Source organism: Corticium candelabrum, chromosome 5 (genome assembly GCF_963422355.1).
Source record: "Corticium candelabrum chromosome 5, ooCorCand1.1, whole genome shotgun sequence".
Taxonomy (NCBI): domain Eukaryota; kingdom Metazoa; phylum Porifera; class Homoscleromorpha; order Homosclerophorida; family Plakinidae; genus Corticium; species Corticium candelabrum.
The window spans coordinates 4794085-4812587 of NC_085089.1; the positions used below are offsets into that span (position 1 = coordinate 4794085).

General features: G+C 40.3%; 2 protein-coding genes across 3 annotated transcripts; one reads left to right on the forward strand and one right to left on the reverse strand.

Moving 5' to 3' along the window:
* Positions 1-431: 431 nt before the first annotated feature.
* On the reverse strand, positions 432-18503 carry LOC134180281 (ADP-ribosyl cyclase/cyclic ADP-ribose hydrolase 1-like). Of its 2 annotated transcripts, XM_062647402.1 has the most exons (7): positions 18269-18503; positions 12040-12128; positions 11824-11968; positions 11681-11763; positions 11524-11616; positions 2010-2096; positions 432-743 (listed from the first exon to the last, which is right to left on the reverse strand). In XM_062647402.1, the coding sequence occupies exons 2-7, from the start codon at positions 12090-12092 to the stop codon at positions 668-670; spliced, it is 537 nt and encodes a 178-aa protein (XP_062503386.1). In that variant the 5' UTR covers positions 12093-12128; positions 18269-18503; the 3' UTR covers positions 432-667. The 2 variants fall into 2 exon arrangements, with proteins under 2 accessions (XP_062503386.1, XP_062503387.1); XM_062647403.1 differs by lacking the exon at positions 432-743 and having other exon boundaries at positions 11519-11616.
* LOC134180430 (uncharacterized) lies at positions 16777-18225 on the forward strand. The gene has a single exon (XM_062647576.1). It carries the CDS (start codon positions 16913-16915, stop codon positions 17669-17671), a length of 759 nt encoding a protein of 252 aa, XP_062503560.1. The 5' UTR covers positions 16777-16912; the 3' UTR covers positions 17672-18225.

An 18503-nucleotide genomic window follows, 5' to 3' on the forward strand; every position in this document is an offset into this window, starting at 1 on the left:
CTCACAAGTGCGCATCAATAGCTTGTGTCCTCCTTTCATTTTGATAGCATTCTACCCTAGCTCTAGCCAAAGGCGCATTCGGCTAGATGTGCGTTCAGCAGCAACAGATCACAAGGCATGAGCAAGTGCCACTCCGCCTGGATTGCGTCTTCCAGTTCATGAACGTTTTGAAGCCTATGAAGCTTAATTAACATGCTGCTTGATGAAGTTTTGTACTTCGTACAAGATCTGGTGAGCTAGCGGGCCAATCGAGAAACCGTGACGCTCAGAGTCTCATTTTCTAGCAGCAGAATTTTAATTCTTACGCATCGTGTAGCGATACTTGCATCGTGAAGTTTTCTTCTGCTGGTGGAAGAACTGCATGACGACAACTTCTTATGCTGCAAGCTGATGTGCAAGTTTGTTTGCTGATATGTTGTTCGTTGTTGCGTCATGTTAAGTAATTTAAGCTGTTCGATGATTTTCAGCTAGTGTTTTGGTCTTCCACGGTAAGTTCTGTGTTGAATTCCTTTTCCAGTATCCAGCCTTTGGAGAGTTCAGTAAACAGTAGAGTGAGAAACATGTAAAAAGTTGGCAAATCTTAGATGTCTTCCTAGTACTGGAGCGGTAGAGTAACAGAATATTGCTGCGTTGTCTTTCATGACTCGTTTCATGATGGAAAAGTTCTTTATGCGGATGCGCATACTGTGGAATAGCTCTTGTGACTACTTTTCAGCTGTTTGAGAAAAAATTGGCACGATTTCCTAATAAATAGCAAACAAGAAAACTTTCCAAAAATAGCACAAGTAAACCGGACATGTGTCAATAGTTTTGATGCGGACTGTAGTTACTACATAACAAAATCTATTTATTTGTAATCAAACACTGTGTGCAGAGGTTGCATGACTTAAGTATAGGAAGAAAACTTTGAGGTTCAATCGAGCCCATTGAGACTTGTCATAAAACTTTTAGAACTGGGGACAAAAAAAACCGAGGCCCATATTTGCAGTCACCAGTAGACTGTGGTCCATTTTTGGACAAAATCAACCAGTCAACCAATAATAAAATTAAATACAATGGACTCTACCCCTATGACCCTAACCTTAACTCTAACCCTAAAGCCCTACCAAGAATTTTCAAAACAGCACCCATGGCCACGCAGCAATATGGAAAATGGGATTTTATGGAAGAAAATCTGTTCTCAATAAGTGCCTGGTCGGTTCGTAGGAAACTCTGGAAATTGGCAGATTGACTTGAGTACCACAGAGTAGGCACGTGTGAGGCCGATCTTGCAACGTCCTGTATACTTTTAATAGTCTATATATATAAACGTAGAAGTGTGACCAGACCTGACTGCCCTCCTATGCTTCTTGTCAAGTGTTTCCTTAAAGTTCCTTCTTTAATCCACAGTGTACGACTGCTGTCTGGTTGCCAAGTCTATTCGCACACTGTACTATACTAACATAACACACGTTACCAATACAGCCTTGGATATCGACCAACTTTGGGCCGTGACGTCAAATTGCGCATTACAATCTTAATTCTCATTAGCGGCCCATGGGCTGTACACAAAGAACAGTTTCAAAAAATTGCCCAGTGGGCGATCTGTTAGCTGGGCGCTGTTTTGGAAATTCCCGGTAACACTAACCCTAGAATTTTTGCTCTTAATACAAATTCTTTGACACAATATTATGGTGGAAATAAATGTCAAGAAATTCTCAAATATATCTTTCACCAGAAATTTCACTATTTGGTTCAGAAGCAGGCTTCCAAACATCCTGGTCTAAGTTTGGACACCCTGGTCCATTTCTAATAGGCAAAAAGTGGACGCCTGGTCTAATATGGCTGCATGGCAAACCAAACGTCCACTCTTGGCATGGTTCATTTAGCCGTGACAGCCTCCCCACCCCACACGAATACATGCAACCAAATAAACAAAAAGCTAGCTCTCATAACTGGCACAATTCACTCCTACGTGTTGCATGATCTATGTTAGGTTCACTGCATGGTCTAGTTGGCAGTCGCATTACCTTGGGTTTTCAACACAAGAGAATAGTAACTTCTTTTGTAGCAGGTCTCTTCTCAAGTTGATGAGTGAACCACTAAAACACGTCTCCCTAAAACATACAAAAATACTACAGTATGTACACAACAGCACTAAAAATAATACACAATGCAGCATACACATTTAGTAATTAAACACGATGTTAAGATGGCAATATTTATCTAATTGCAACACAAAGTAAATAATACATATCCAAAAACAATGAATTTAAAGTGTCAGTACAAGCCAACACAGATTGCATGTTTACCTATAATCTCTGTAAATCAGTACATATAATTAAGTAAAAGGTCTTAATTGGCAACCTTTCGAATAAAAATGCAGTCAGGCATACAACACACATAGCCTCACGAGCTTAAGCCTTCCTCCGCACTCACTGTGTGACCTCGCGTGCTGTTTGCCTTTTCGCACATGAGAAGAGGTGCTTGAGCCTGAACTGCTCGCACGGAGGGAAGCCTTGGTTGTAAATCCCTACGTCAACTGATGACGTGCAGCAGCATGTTCACGTCACAAAACTTGACCTAAATACATTGTTTCCATTGGTCGATGACTTGATGCAATTAGAGTTACTGAAACTTTTAGCTAGACTGGACGCACATTTAGTTCCTTATTCTCACCCCACAAGAAGATCATTTCACTAACAGTTTACACGCTGGTCAACTTACACACCTGTCGTAATTTCTAGGCTGCAGTTACCCTCACTGGTAATTTCCTACACCTGTCAGTCGAGTAGCGTCTTCCTCTAGAGATGTTTCAACAACGCACAAAGCAAGACTACAAAGATGCAAGAAACTCCCTTGTGAGAAAGTCTAGACATATACGTACAGTTGCCCTCATAGCGCAGTTGCACACTTGCTCAAGTTGCTGTGGATTGGTGAGGCTAGCTGCATCTGAACGTCAGACGTTCTTGGACAACTTCAATTGAAGTCAGTAAGGTGGAGAAGGAAGCATCTGCTCTCTTCACAGTCCCTACTGAGTAGTTTACCACTGCACCAGAACGTATGGGATGATTGTGTTACCCGAGTTTGAAATCCAAAAACAAACCTTGCCGACTCGTGTGAACGCGCATGCACTCATTCAAATCATGGTAAGTCAAGCGTTAATCAAGTTAAGTCAAGTTCCGTGGTGACATGAACATTGCCGCTGCACGTCATGAGCTAAGGTACGGATTTGCAACCAAGCCATCCCTCTGTGTGAGCAGTTCCAGCTCAAGCACCTAGCTCCTCTCATGTGCGAGCAGACAAACAGCACCTGAGGTCGCGCAGAGAGCACAGAGAAAGGCTTGGCTGATGAGGCTACAACACACATGCACGCACGCACGCACGCACGCACACATGCACACACACACACACACACACACACACACACACACACACACACACACACACTTGGAACTTGGAATTCCACCAATATCCACTATGGGCTACGGCATGGCAGTAGTTTCTGCCCGAAAGTGTGGTCATTGTCTTGTGACAGGTCAATATTCAATGATACCAGGTCTCATTGTGGTACCAATCTACCTGTTCTTTTGAACAATGCTGAGGACGTTTCACATAATGCAACTCACTTCTCAGCAACAACTCTGTAGATGAGAGATGTTCATCTGTTCTAAGTGACCAAGCCACGGTAATCTTTGATGATGAATTTGACGTTCAATTGGTTCTTCCTTGGCAGATTTCAAGTTGATGGTATTCTTATCTTGTTCAGTCTTGTTACACCCAAGATAGATCTAATACAGCGCATATGAAAAGTGGTTAGTCCTCGAATATCTACTTGAGTGGATTGCCCAAGTCTCACAACCATATATGACGTATACTATTACGTAGTGACTAGAGTGGTTGTTATCAAGTGCTTTTGGGTAACACACGTGGCGAGTTGCTTGTCGCCGAGTGTAGTGAGGCTTCTAATCGGAGTCCCACAACAGAAATGGGCGTGGTCCTATATGGCTCTCCATCGAGCTCTTGGTATATATATGTGTGTGTCTGTGTGTCTGTGTGTATGTATTTATTTTTTTAAATCGTAATAGTTTTATTGCAGTTTTAAATTCTAAACTATTTAATGAAAAACGAATTGCATATAATTAAATTCTTAGTGATATTAACAGTTTTTCTGTTTATGCCACAAAGTATGAACTGAATTAAATATATATTGCAATCAAACAGAATTAGTGTCTAAAGTAATTCTTGCACTAACAGTATCTATTTAACTATAGATTTCTCAATAGAACGCTAAATTTGTTTCACGTATGCGCACAAGTCAGAACAGTTTCAGCAGTACGAAATTTCAGCACGCTTGTATTGCGTGCTGACAATGTCAGTTCTATTATGCGCATGTGCAAACAATCTCGGCACGGTGAAAATCCCAGCACGCGACACCGGGCAGAGACCACACCAATGCCGACGGTCTACCCCGAAGACCTCATGATCTAGTATCTCAAACAGACTTTGATGACGGTACACAACGGATGGAAGGTCTCGTCAACCTGTGCGGAGCAATAGGCATTCCTCCAGACTATTCCTCTACGCACATAGCAAACCTCCAACAAGCTGACGAAACATTACAGACAGTAATTCAGCAACTACCACATGGTCGCCCTCGACCTTCAGGAATGTGAAAGACCAACCCCCAACTCCGACAGCTCAGGGAGATTTGGACACATCTAAGGGCTATCGATGGTGTTTTGTATCGCGTGAAATGCCATAGACGATTACGTGGAGAAACGGTACTCTTGGTCCTGCCTATCAGTCTACGCCAGGAGGTTCTTGTGCATCTTCACGACAACACGGGACATATGAGAATAGAAAAGACAATGTCCAAGGCTGAAGAAAGATTTTGGTGGCCAGGATATGTAAACGATATTCAGGAATGGCTACGCACCTGTAATGTTTGTGGAAAGGCAAAAGCACCATGCCCTCGAGCTCTCGCTGAATTGCAATCTATTCCAGTGGGAGGTCCTATGGAAATATTGGCACTAGACTTTGTTGGTCCCCTCATGGAAACTGAGAGAGGAAAACATTATATTCTTGTAATAACCGATTATTTTACCAAATGGGCTGAAACTTTTGCTCTAAAGGACCAAAATGCAATCACAGTCGCCAAAGTCTTGGTAGACAACGTTTTCTCACGGTACGGAACTCCATAAACTCTCCACAGCACCAAGGGCGGAATTTTGAAATCTGTCTGATAAAAGAACTCTGCACACTGCTAAAGATCAACAAATTCAGAACAACGCCTTACCACCCTCAAGGGAACGGACTGGTAGAGAGACTAAACCCAACTCTAATCCACATACTTTGGGTATATGTAACAGACCATTAAAACGATTGGGACTGCTGGATTGCATTTGCTCTCATGTCCTACAGGACAGCAAAGAAAAGCTCTAATCGAGAGACACCCTTTAAATTATTGTTTGGTCGAGACCCCCCCCCCCCCCCGTACTCCTACGGACGCTGCCTTTGATCAACCATTGCCACCACCTCAGTTAGTGACAGAATACGTGAAACAACTACATGAAGAACAGCAAATTATCCGCGAAGTAGCTAATGGCAGCATTACTTCAGCGCAACACTGTCAGGCTGCTAACCATGACAAGAACATATAGAAACCTCAAGAAGACTACTGTGTTGGTGACTTCGTATGTTTTCAACACGGCAGTCAAGAAACGTCTCTCTCCAAAGCTGAAATGACCGTGGCTTGGTCCGTACATGATTGCGGCAAAGCATTCCCCCCAAAACTACAGTGTCAGACAACCACAAGGCGGACGCACTAGACAGGTTCATTACAACCTCTTGAAAAGATGTTATCGTCATCCGCATGATCAGTTCAGATATCCGACATCCCAACAGAAAACTAATCACAGAAGAAAGAGAGGAAACGGCACACCAAGAGAACCAGTCGGTAACGGCCGGCCAATTACCAACAGTTACGGAAGCGCCACCTGTAGTGGACCACTACGAGGTGGATCTAAGAGATGAGCATCAACACCGAGCTCAGCCAGACGTCCCTATGCCACCAGTCCCTCGACAGCCACGCATTCATTGTCAGCCAGTCTGGACAAAAGACTACGTTGTAAAGACTCCTACTTAACTGATTGCAATGACTGTTGAGATTTAGATGTATGCTTTTTAGTAAGTGGGGAGGGATGTGACATATACTATTACATAGTGTCTAGAGTAGTTGTTATCAAGTACTTTTGGGTAACACACGTGACGAGTTGCTTATACTTTAGTAGCAATTACAGCAGTCATTACACATATAATAAAACAGGCATCACTAGTGATCTAAAGACTCGCAGTTTTGTGTTCTTGCTAAATCCTCGGCTTGTGAAAACTCTACGTTTCCAAAAAAATGTCCTGCTAGCTTTCCAAGAACAAAAATGTCCTGCTAGCTTTCTTAAATACGTTCAACAATCTCCAGACTTAGTCACAATGCTGCCTACTGTATTTTCACACATTTAGCTGCAGGGCTGCTATTAGAACATTTTGGTACTATGTGCCTTTGTGCAGTGTGGTTAGGAAATAGGGTAGAAGCCATGGAATTCCCTGGAGAATTGCAGACAAAGGAAGACTGCAGACAAAGGAAGACTGTTAGTCATATTTCTGACTCTGATTTGGTGGCTTCCTAGCTCCACAGATAAATTGTCAGTATAGGAACTGACCTCATGCATTAGTTGCACATATGCTGCAGACTTCCGTCAAACTGTATAACAGTGATGTAGTCCTTGTCTGCAATCCTCCAGGGAATTCCATGGCTTCTACCCTATTCCCTAACTACACTGTACAAAGGCACATAGAACCAAAATGTTCTAATAAGAGCCCTGCAGCTAAATGCGCAAAAAAATACAGTAATAATTCAGAAACATTCTCCAGAACACAACAAGCTATCAAGATGTTTGCTTTCTCAGCACCAATGCTCAAGATTTTAGTTTTTTCAGTGTTGATCCTCATACCCCATTTCATACAGGCATCATGAAAGCATTCACCATCTGTTGCAACTCACTCTTGACTTACCTATTAGAACCAAATCATCAGCATACATGGGAGCTTTGATCTTATGTGTTCCATCAGGTTTTACTCAAAAGTTCATGAATAGGCCACCATCTGTTCTGTAACCAAATTTTTTCAATGTCACCATCGATCCTTAACCTTGTCCAGAGTTTCATGCATAATTCTGTCCATAAACAAATTGAAAAAGATTGGAAACAAAACCCCTTTGACAGACACCTGTGGTTACTTCAAACCTTGATGAGATTTCTCCCTATTTCGTACAACACAACCTGTACCATTTTGCAGGTCAACAATCAATCTAACCACTTCATCTTCTATACCAGAATGTTTTAGAATGTTAGTGAGAGTGTGCCTTGGTACAGAGTCAAATGCTTATGAAAAGTCAACAAAACAAATATGTAAGTTGGATCTGTGCTCTACAGCCTTCTCAATGACTTGTCATAGTACCCAAACCTGATCAAATGTTCACCTTTGAGGTCGAAAACTGCATTGCTCTTCCAAAAGAAAAGGTTCTATCACTGGTCTTAGCCAACCTAACAAAAATTGGCGAGGACTTTGCCAGAAATACTGAGTAATGATATCCCACAATAGTTATCAGATGCCAGACGATCATTCTTCTTTAATAAAGGAATTTAAACAGAATCTTCCCATTCTTAAGGGACTTTGCCAATCTTCCAGATCAATTGAATAATCTCAATTAGCCAGTCAACAATTTCACGTGGTCCAGCTTTGAGAAATTCTGATGCTATTCCGTCCTGACCAGTTGCCCTACCATTCTTCCACTTTCTAAATTAATGACCTCTATCATTTCTTCATCATTGAGAGGATTGCCAAAAACCAAATAAGGATCGAGAAACACCAGAGTCCAAAGTCACTGGCACGTCATATTCAACACTGACTAAACGTGGCGTTGCCAACGAGCTACTTGATCTTCAGTTAATTGTCAACAATTTGTGACTGTGTTTATCTAAGATCACATCAGGGGCCTGCACCAATACGTTATTAAACTTCCTGAGTTTGCTAAAAAAAACTCAACATGCTTGTGTTGTTTACAATCACTTTCTAAATTTCTTATTTACTGATTTAGCTACTCCTGTTTGTCCTTTCTTACAGCATTTTACCATTCTAAGAATCTTTGTAATTCAGTATATTTAGCACGAGATTCTTGTTTATCCTGAGAACGCATCCAGTGGATGTGCGCAATGTGCTTAATTCTTATCAGCCAGATTCAAAGTTTGCTCAGAATTCTTGGTGCTACAAGATGTTCTCTTGCTGAATCCGTAACTGCTTTGTAAAAAATTCAGTCTTCGACAGTGTCACTAGATCTTTGCAAGAATTTGGCAATTGTCCTAGCCCTGTATTCACTTAATTAAGGCTTTTTTGGGCCTCCCGGACATCTCTCCATACACTATTTACTTGTTTTGTCACCTTTGACTTTTGAAGTTTCAATACCAGCTTGCTGACAACTAACTTGTGATCACTTTCAAAATCAGGGCCTAATTTTACTCTGCATGCAGTCATGAACCATACACCTCATACATGTTTGACCAAAATGAAATCTTTCACACTTGGCTGCAACTGACCATTGGGAGTATATACCAGGTGACACTATGGATGTATTTGTGGTAAAAGAGTGTTTGTACCTACCAACTCATAATTAAGCATCAGCAAAGTCCAGCAGTCTCATTCCATTGTCACTGGTTGTTTTAGCCAACCCAAAGTTGCCTGTTAGCCAGGTCGCTTTTGCCCATTTTAGCACTGAAATCCCCAAAACTATCACCAAAGATTCAGTCTTTGCATTGCCAAGTCCAACCACTGTTAATACAAGTCTTTCACTTCATCCTTGATCACTTTGTTCAGTTGGTGCATAACCAACTACAACACTTAAGACACCTCTTTCTGTCATAAGATCCACTCGTATAACTTTATCCGAGATTGGGTCAAACCACTTCACTGATTTCACGGCATCACATTGCATAATCAAACCAACACCTCTTGCAGCAACATCAGCCGTTCCAGAAAAATACAGATTGTAACCACACTGGTCATCCAACCCCATACAGCCGCAACCAGGCAGGTGAGTTTCAGTGATAGCACATAAAGGAAGTCCAGCTGCTGCAAATTCTTGGGTAAAAAGATCGGATCGAGATACACCTTAAAATCCTGTTTCTCTTCCAGAACTTGTTTGTAACATTCTTCTGTTTATGACAAAATTGAAAGATATGAACTACATTCACTGAATGCTGCTGAGATGATGAAGTTGGCATGCAGTTTTCACAGCAATATTTAGAGAGTTCTAAAATTGTCTCAGATGATTTCTCATAGAGTTGGCTGATGATAACTCACTTTGACAACTAGCTACTGGATATTGCATAAGTTGACAAAATGACATTACTGTAAGATGTGCTGACTTGCGACTAGTTGTTGAGTTGCCATGATAAGTCAGAAGTTTCATGACAACCCCTTTCCGTGCGCACAACTTCTTGATCCCCGGTTGCCTCTAGATTTGGAGGCCAGTCCAATTCCTGGCGTCACTAGCTCTTTCCCAGTGTCACTCCTATTTCTGTCCAAACGCAGGGGAATGCGCTCTATTCTGTGAGTAGTATCATATACACAGTCACTCAGATGACCAGCTTGCTGGGTTAGCGCATCCTAGCCTCACACCATCCTCAGCTTGCCAAGGTTGAAGTTATCATGTATTTCCTCTCTCTGGCCAGGAAACTACCAGAAATACAAGAACCCATGGGGTACCCTCTTAGAGGGTTCAGTGAGAGAACTTCTAACACACCACACACACACACACACACACACACACACACACACACACACACACACACACACGCACACACACACACACACACACACACACACACACACACACACACACACACACACCATAAACCATAACCATAAACCAGCCCATCTCAAAAGATGATGGCATAAACAGTGAAAAAAGCAAATTTCTACTCAGTTTATCTACTACCAGTTTGTAAATTGGTAATATATTGTACAGTGTCCTGAATCATTTAGTTCCACACAGCAAGAAATGTTAAACTGCTGCTTCTTGCTAACCCAACAGTAGAGATCGCCCAAACGCACCATAGACCATTGTTCTACTTCTTTCCACACTGGAGACCAACTTCTTTCGTCCATGCCGCAACGCCATTTTACCGCGGCACCATAAACAAGCACACACACACACACACACACACACACACACACAGGTAGGTCCTTATACATGCAAATTCCACAGTACACATTCCTTGCCAGCAATGTGATAGAAATCTGCAAATAGTAGTAAAAACCTAGACACCAGGTAAGAGTCCAATTGCACTAGAACGAATATAATACAATTGACAACTAATAAAATTAATCATATTGTTAATTAAGAAATACTTGGCTACTAAATAGTATTTGCTGGTTACACTAAAATATCATGTTACATGTAGAACTTTAAGATGGTATTTTAATGCATATGATTCCTGATTATGTCTTTGCTATTCATTGCTAGCTTGTACATGCACATACACCCATTAAAGTTAGAGATCAGACACAATCATTTGTGTCATTTTCCAAATTCGCTGCTGGAACAATGTTAACTGTCTCTTGCATCTTTTGTCCAAAAATGTATGTCAATATTTCTAATTAAAGTGCCATTGCTTAAGCTAAGAGAGCAATGTCCAGATTACGCCCATGCTCGAAGAGATGCCCTTCTACTGCATGAGACAGACGGGAACGAGAGGCTGTGAGTCAAGAAATAGAGTGGCGTGTGTTCTGCTAGGCCGTTCACTATACAGAATGTGAATATGTAGATATGCAGATTGTACCAGTACTTTAGCTAGTGCTAGATGTAGTCATCACGTAGTTTTTATGTCTGTCATGATTGTTGTCTAGGCGCGAGTGACGTGTGAACATTGAACTACATTCAATGTGGGAGCATTCTTTTCAGCTGTACAGCTTAATTCTGCATAGAAAAATTGTCTCGGCCCTTGCAGTTTTGCTTCCACTCGATTGCACGCCATTGCGGAATACGATATTTCCACAGTTTCTGTTCTGAATGAAATCTAAAGTGCACGAACAAACACTGTTGTAAACACTTACTTTCTGAATGGCATTTTCACATGTTTCCACGTGCAGGATCAGTAAAATAAGCTGTCTCTGGCGATTGTTGTTTGCGCTCGACCTAAACTCATGTTATGTTACAAGTCCAAAAATTCTGTGCAGTAAGAATGTAGAGTTTGTGGTAGGGTATCACAGCCTACTAGCGCTGTTGTGCTAAGTTCCCCTGATTTCAAGATTTTGATTTCGTGTATACATTTTTTTAATCTGGTATCTGAGGCACTAGCGTGCAAAACATCTGGACAGTGCTCCTTTAATTAAAACAATTGCAATCAATGACAAAAACAAACTAAACATTAATTCAGTTTCACTTTTGATACTAAACGCATAAACACTTTACATAATTCATTACCATACTTAGCAGTGACTCCGATGTCATTGGCTAGCATGATGTTGACTATTGTGACTTGTGATGGTTGAAGATTAGGTAGCTCAACAGATCCAAAGAAACTTGTCAACAAAATGAATAATAGTGCATGTCTTACAGTCTTACTTTGTAAAATCATCTGCTTACCTTGTGCTTTCATATGCTTTTCCATTACCTGATTTAGAACCATTAAGTAACAGGCCTATACTGCCACGAGCAGCAAGAGCAAACTATACTCACAAAAATACAGCTAGTAACTACGTTCATACCCTCACTACCGTACTCATCACCCTCTGTGAGGCTCCACTCCAAAATGCCCCATTGTTATACCCTGCACATACATTTGTGTTTGAGTTTGATGGATTGCATTCTGTCCAGTTAAAGCCAGATGGATCTGTGACTGACCCACACCATGTCAATTCGTCAACCAAATATCTACATATAAATCAGCAGCTACATAAACACACATAACTCATAATTCATATCAAAATGTCACACTTTCATACCCAGTTAATGTGTTGCGTAAAGTAGTTGCCTGAAGATTTACATCAGAGAACATTTGGGACAAGCTGTAAGTCCCTGACCAGAACAATGACTACATAACAAATATTATTATAAATAGTTGCACTGGTGAAGTATAGAGGCAGCATAAGCCTTCCATAGTTGAAGAGCCAGACTGCCAATTGATATCAAACTCAATTAATTTACATACACTACCTAGAAGTCAGCTGATTGTACCAAAATACATACAGTCACCTAAAACTATTAATTGTTATTCATATTGTATCAAATTTACTAGCTATATTCCAGTATTAGCAAGTGAATGATTCCTTAATTCAGATTTGTTTATGAACTCTAGATCTATATGGCTCAATTGCAAAAACAAATATCGTACAAAAGTGATAAAACTTTAACAAATGACAGCCTTCAACACAAAGCAAATTTCTATAGAAAAGTTAATACTTAATTAAGATTTAAGAAAGTCTATACAGTAAATAAAGTCTTTGTCTACTTAATTGTATCACTTTAGTAGATATGATCATTTTGTGAATGGTTTGTTTTTCTTTGTCTGTCATTTTTGCATTACAGTACAGCAATAAGATCAGTGCTGTAGTGGCCATGACTCTCCACGACTGATAGCACTAAATACAACCACTGAGAAATTCAAGCAACCAACACTACTGATACCTACTGATAATTCATTAGATAATTCACTTCACTTCATAACCAGTGTATAATGGTTCCAGCACAAAAGAGATGTAGAAAGTTTCACAAAGCAGTCGTGGCTTGACTTGGTGGAGTCTGCGGGAGTGACAAAATCTGACCCAAAAAAAGTGGATACTCGATTGTATCCAATACTAGCTTTTGGAAGTCACTTATAAGACGTCCAGAAATTGGTGGTGTGTATAACAGGAAATAGAGTGTATTGAAAGGGCATTCATAGAGGCATGGGAATGAGGTATCAAGGCTCTCTCGACAACAGACTTCCAGATTGGTTTCTAGCAAAAGTAGAGAAATTAAAATGTGCAAATCAAAGTCAGCTTTTTGAAGAGGGCAGAAAGGTTGACAAACAACAATCACTAACTAGGGAGATGGAATGGTATCAATATAGAGTGTAGAATAGGTTGTTGTATTGGTCTTGTGTACGTCATATAGTGTTGTGTGTAGTGTGTATATATTTGTTCTTGTGTACGAGCCCAGAGTGGGAACTGCACTATTTGTGCCAACAATAAGTTCATTCATTCATCTACATATATAAAGGTAAGTTGTCCCATGGGTGCAGCCATTTTGAATTTTTGTTTCATAATTGCTCGCAAACCGCTGTTCCTTTCCGCTCCTCCTTTAGCACATGACCTTCTCTACGTTTGAAAAGCAACTGGTGCTCTTTGCGGTAGCCGGTGCCCTGTACTTCGCTTTTCACTGGCGTTTTTTGAAAATCGTGACATCACAAAAAGTTTGTTCCCTATGCGCTCGCAAACTGCTGCACTTATTTGCTTCTCCTTTAGCATGCAGCCTTTTCTCACTTTGGAATAGCAACTGGTGACGTTTTCAGTACTCTGTGCCATATACTTATGAAAGGCAGAAATATGTATAACAACACAACTGCGATAGAATGTGCTGATTTTCAAATAACAAAACTGTCTAATTCAGTTTTTTAGGTTGTAACGTGATGTCACAATGGAAACAGATATACAGTACATATGGATTGTACAGTGGCCCATATGGAAAGTGGGAGTTCTAAGGCAGTCAAGTGGCATGGCACAAGTCGATTTACTCAGACAAAAGAACAGACAGATTACAAGAAAACTCATCAGTTGTTTGCTAGATAGTTTAGTGTTTTGTTTGCGGCCCTGGTAGTCACTGAACATTATTCTAGCCTATACTGTGTGGATGTTTTAGCATTGATATCTAAACACATATATTTGAAAGACATACAGGTACACAAACAGACAGACAGAAAGACATCAAAGCAGACAGACAGCAAAGCAGGCAGAGAGACTAGAATATAAGTAATTACAAAATAAAACTATAAATGTCATTGTCCATTTCTAACTTGTTCTGTTAATCCAAACAATAAATAGCCAAAATGACTTTCATAAACATCCCTACTGTTATATCTTTGAATTAGTATTGAAATTCTTCCTCTCTAGTAGCTTCTAAATGCTGCTTCATTCTTTTCCCTTTAATGCCTTTGCAAACGAAGAGACAAACAAACAGATAGACAGACAGATAGACAGACAGATACATAGACAGCTAGACAGAGAGACATTTTGCGGCCTTGATGGTTGTTGGACATTATTTCAGTCTATGATGTGTGGATATTTTAGTGTTACTTTATGAAGATATACTACCATTGACAGTCAGTTAGTCAGTCAAACAAACAGACAGACAGACAGGTAGTTTGTAGAAATATATATGACTCTGTAGATACAAATATCCGATGGTTGCTTGTAGGGTTTTCTTCTATGATCACTATGGTCGTTTATCTTGCGCTCTTAGTGAGTGATATAGTCTTTTCTGTATTAGCGTTAATGTTTACGTTGACAGATAGACAAACAGACAGACAGGCTCTACACTAGCACCAGATTAAGCAATAACTGTCCAAAAATTGATTGAAAAACACCCTTCAAAAGAGGAAGATTTTAAAATCACTCTCACTAATGACAATGACTCCATTAAGCTCCAGAAACATTGTCTTTTTGATGCAATTCTAAAGTCTTCCCAAGGATCAAGTACAGGTCTATCAGGACGAATTGGTATGAAAACTTCAAACTCTCTTGGACAACCCAGTGACAGCTGACCTATTATACATATTCTGTTGTCATTGCCAAAGGTTGCATAACCACCAGAATCTCTAGACTTATGTCTGGCACACGCCCGATTAAATTAGCAAAGACAAAAAATGATGTGAGACTAGAGACTGTTTGAAGACTAACAGCTAAAGCTATCTGTGCATAAAAGAAGCAATCATTTGCCAGGTACTTTTCACCACTACAACATAGTGTCGCAACAAGGAGCTAGGGAGTGAAATTGTGATTCATCACATACAACTGTATGTGATGTCTGTCTGTCTGTCTGTCTGTCTGTCTGTTTGTTTTTAAAGCGTGCTTAGCAAAAGTGGGGACAACATCCAGCCATGCACCAGCCCCTCATCCTTGCAGGGATCTCAACCGTGCTGCATCTCCATCTGACTGTGCTTGTAAAATAGTATCAGTAGCACTGACAGACAGACAGACAGACAGACAGACAGACAGACAGACAGACAGACAGACAGACAGACAGACAGACAGACAGACAGACAGACAGATAAACAGACAAACAGTCTGTTCTCTTTTAAATGTTATTTGTTTTTAAAATGCAGTCCTAGCTAGTGTTCAAACTCTCATAGTTGTGGAACTGTACATTGTTACCTTGAAAGCATTCCATTATGTGAAATATATGTTGTTTGACAAACAGACAGACAACAGATAGACAGCAGACAGACAGACAGACAGACGGAATATTTAATTCTTCAATAAACACTAATACATGATCTAGTCACAAGGAGGTAACAGTTCTAGAATTTCTAAATTAGTGAACATACATATGCAGAGTGTTTTTTGTCGTGTAAGAAGTCCTCTTACTCTACACTGGTCATGAGTCAACTTTACACACTTTCTACTGATTACTCTGCTATTGCATCTCTGTATGCACACTGACGTCTCCACCTGCTCCAGACATCAGCTTCATTGTTGCAACCCATCAAGTCTCTGGACTTCTTTGATACCTGGTCCACAGACCTCCAAAAACCATAATGTTAAAAAACAAGAGGCACACAGGTTGATCTTAATCCATGTTGTAATAACTGCTGAGTGTATTTCTTGTCTTTTCTCAACACCATTCTTTGGCTGCATATCCTGTTTCTACCGTAGCAAATTTTACTGTGTCACCACTCAAAGGATGCACCATCGACACATCTAATTCAATGCTGGAGTTGTTGAAACTGTCAAATGCTACGATGTCTGGCTGATTTTTCAGAATTTGTGTACTTGTTTCTAGGCTCAATTTGGGTTGCAATTTGTACCTCCTTCAGACATTCACTCCACGTATAGACCAAACAATTATGTTGCCACACTGGGCCCCCTCCAAACTTGCAAGTTAGTATATGATAGCCAACAGAATCCAGAGAGGTACCTCAATCGCATGGAGTCATACAATTGCTAAAAGGGAGAGGATAACCTAGTCTCAAACATGATGCTATTCGAAATTCAGATGACTTGAACACATAATTCTGAGAGAATGGCATAGCCTGAAGCCAAGCTCCTGCACCGCCTCCCTTCATTGACTGTAATCTAGCTACATCTTGGTCACTGGGAGCATACCAACAGACAGGCAGATTAGTGTTGCTATGGACGTTTCTCTTTTAAGTTGCTCATGATGTAAATGATTGATTAAATAGAAAATATATGTATTGAGACAGACAGACAGACAGACAGACAGACAGACAGTTAAAATGTTCAAATAAATGTGTTTGACAGACAGACAGACAGACAGACAGACAGACAGACAGACAGACAGACAGACAGACCAATAGACAAAATACTTATTTGTGGAACAATCCAAGATGATCGGTGGTTACAAGCTGCTCTGCCAATTAGGTATGGAGGTTTCAGTATGACGTCAATCAATGAGATGTCAGTTAGCCTTTATTTCTAGCTGGGTTTATGTGTTGTCAGTATTATCAATTCAATTTCCAAGAATGGAAACCGAAATCAACGAAACCATTCTTGAGGATGAAGCAGACAGTTCTCTTAGATCTAAGTTACATCATGCAAACCCTCCGGGCAAGATTCTTAAACATCTATTTAAGAATACTAAGAGACAACAACAAAAGTTAACATGTCAACACATGTCTTCTGCTGCTGGCTACATGATGGAACACGCTCCTTTACCCAGAGCAGCTTGCCTTCACTCACTAGACAGAAAGAGTGCTGGCGCCTGGCTCACTGCAATTTCGGAATCCACAAAATTTGTATTGAAACCACACAAATATTGTTTGGTGAGTTTGGTGAGATTAGGTATGCAATTGGCAGCTGGATTGAGAGGTGTGGTTGTGGAGCAACATTGGATGACTTGGGTTATCACTTACTTACTTGTAAGAAGGCTGGTGGCCCAGTTTGGTCACATGATTCAGTAGTATGTGAATGGGATGATTGTACACATCTTCAGTTACATCACAAGCAAGAACCTAGAGATAGGTACAGCAACAGTAATAACCGACCAGATATTGCTGTGTTCAATGTCAGGTCAGGCGCTAATGTGGAATTAAATGTGGCTCTTTCACATCCCTGGGCATCATCTATTTTGAATCAAGCTGCAGAGAAAGATCAGGCAGCTGCTGCTAGAAGAGAGGAGAGGAAAACAATAAAATACAGTCAATTCAAACTTCATGGAGCACCACCATTGAGGTTTGTTCCCCTTGTCATGGAACACTCTGTTCGTTGGGGTAAAGAAGTCAACAAACACTTGCAGAAACTGTACAGAGGGCATCAAACAATTCAGGCAAAAACAACTGCAAGGGAATTTGCTTTTGGCAGAAACACTTCTCAACGACATTGCAGAGGTGTAACGCTAACACAATCACCAAGAAGATTTTAATTCTAACTTCCAGTAATCATATGACATAGATGATTTTGTAATTAATTTTAGTACAGTAGATTGATAGGTATAGTGGCCCTATAAGGCCTATGAACTCAATCAAAAGTTTAGCCTGTAATAATGATCATGTTTCAAATATATTGCCATTGTCAGACAGACAGACAGACAGATAGACATGCGATTGAGACAAGTAGAGTTGCTTAGTTGTGTTGAATGTAGATTTCAATGTTGAAAATACATGTATTGGACAGACAGACAGACAGACAGATAGACAAACAGACAGATATAAAAATATATGAAAATTTGACAGACAGACAGACAGACAGACAGACAGACAGACAGACAGACAGACAGACAGACAGACACAGACAGACTGACAGACAGAATCAAGTTTATTGTCAACAAACTTCACTAATACAACAGTTACTGTTAAAACAAATTGTTCTACATATAGTCCGAGACTATTTAATGTGTAAACACTGAATAACTACACTAACAGGTAAGCAAACTACGATAACTGTTACTCTATTGGTTGTAATTACAAGAAACCGAACACAATTACAACACGTAAAGATAAAGGGAAATAGATGTTCATACCTAGATTTAGTTAGCTTGACTGTGACAGTAACTCCAGGAAGTGGCAGGAAAGGCGAGTAGGCGGGTGAACGACAATATATTAAACAGCATACAATAGAAATTAGCTGTAGAAGCTCCATAAGCAGGTTTCGCCGCAACAGCAACTCCAAAAAGCAGCGACTACAACAAAACACTACGTTCTCTCTAGACGTGCTACCTGTAAAATCTATTTAAAAATCGTACATAGTGACTGTCG

Bases quoted from the DNA above. Each gene is read 5' to 3' on its own strand.
- LOC134180281 (XM_062647402.1), bottom strand. From the start codon at position 12,092: ATGTTCTCTGATGTAAATCTTCAGGCAACTACTTTACGCAACACATTA. The intron at 11,617-11,680 runs GTAAGCAGATGA...TTTGTTGACAAG, and splicing joins AAAGCATATGAAAGCACAAG to TTTCTTTGGATCTGTTGAGC. The intron at 744-2,009 runs GTAATGCGACTG...GCTATTTATTAG, and splicing joins TCTTGTGTTGAAAACCCAAG to GAAATCGTGCCAATTTTTTC.
- LOC134180430 (XM_062647576.1), top strand. From the start codon at position 16,913: ATGTCAACACATGTCTTCTGCTGCTGGCTACATGATGGAACACGCTCC.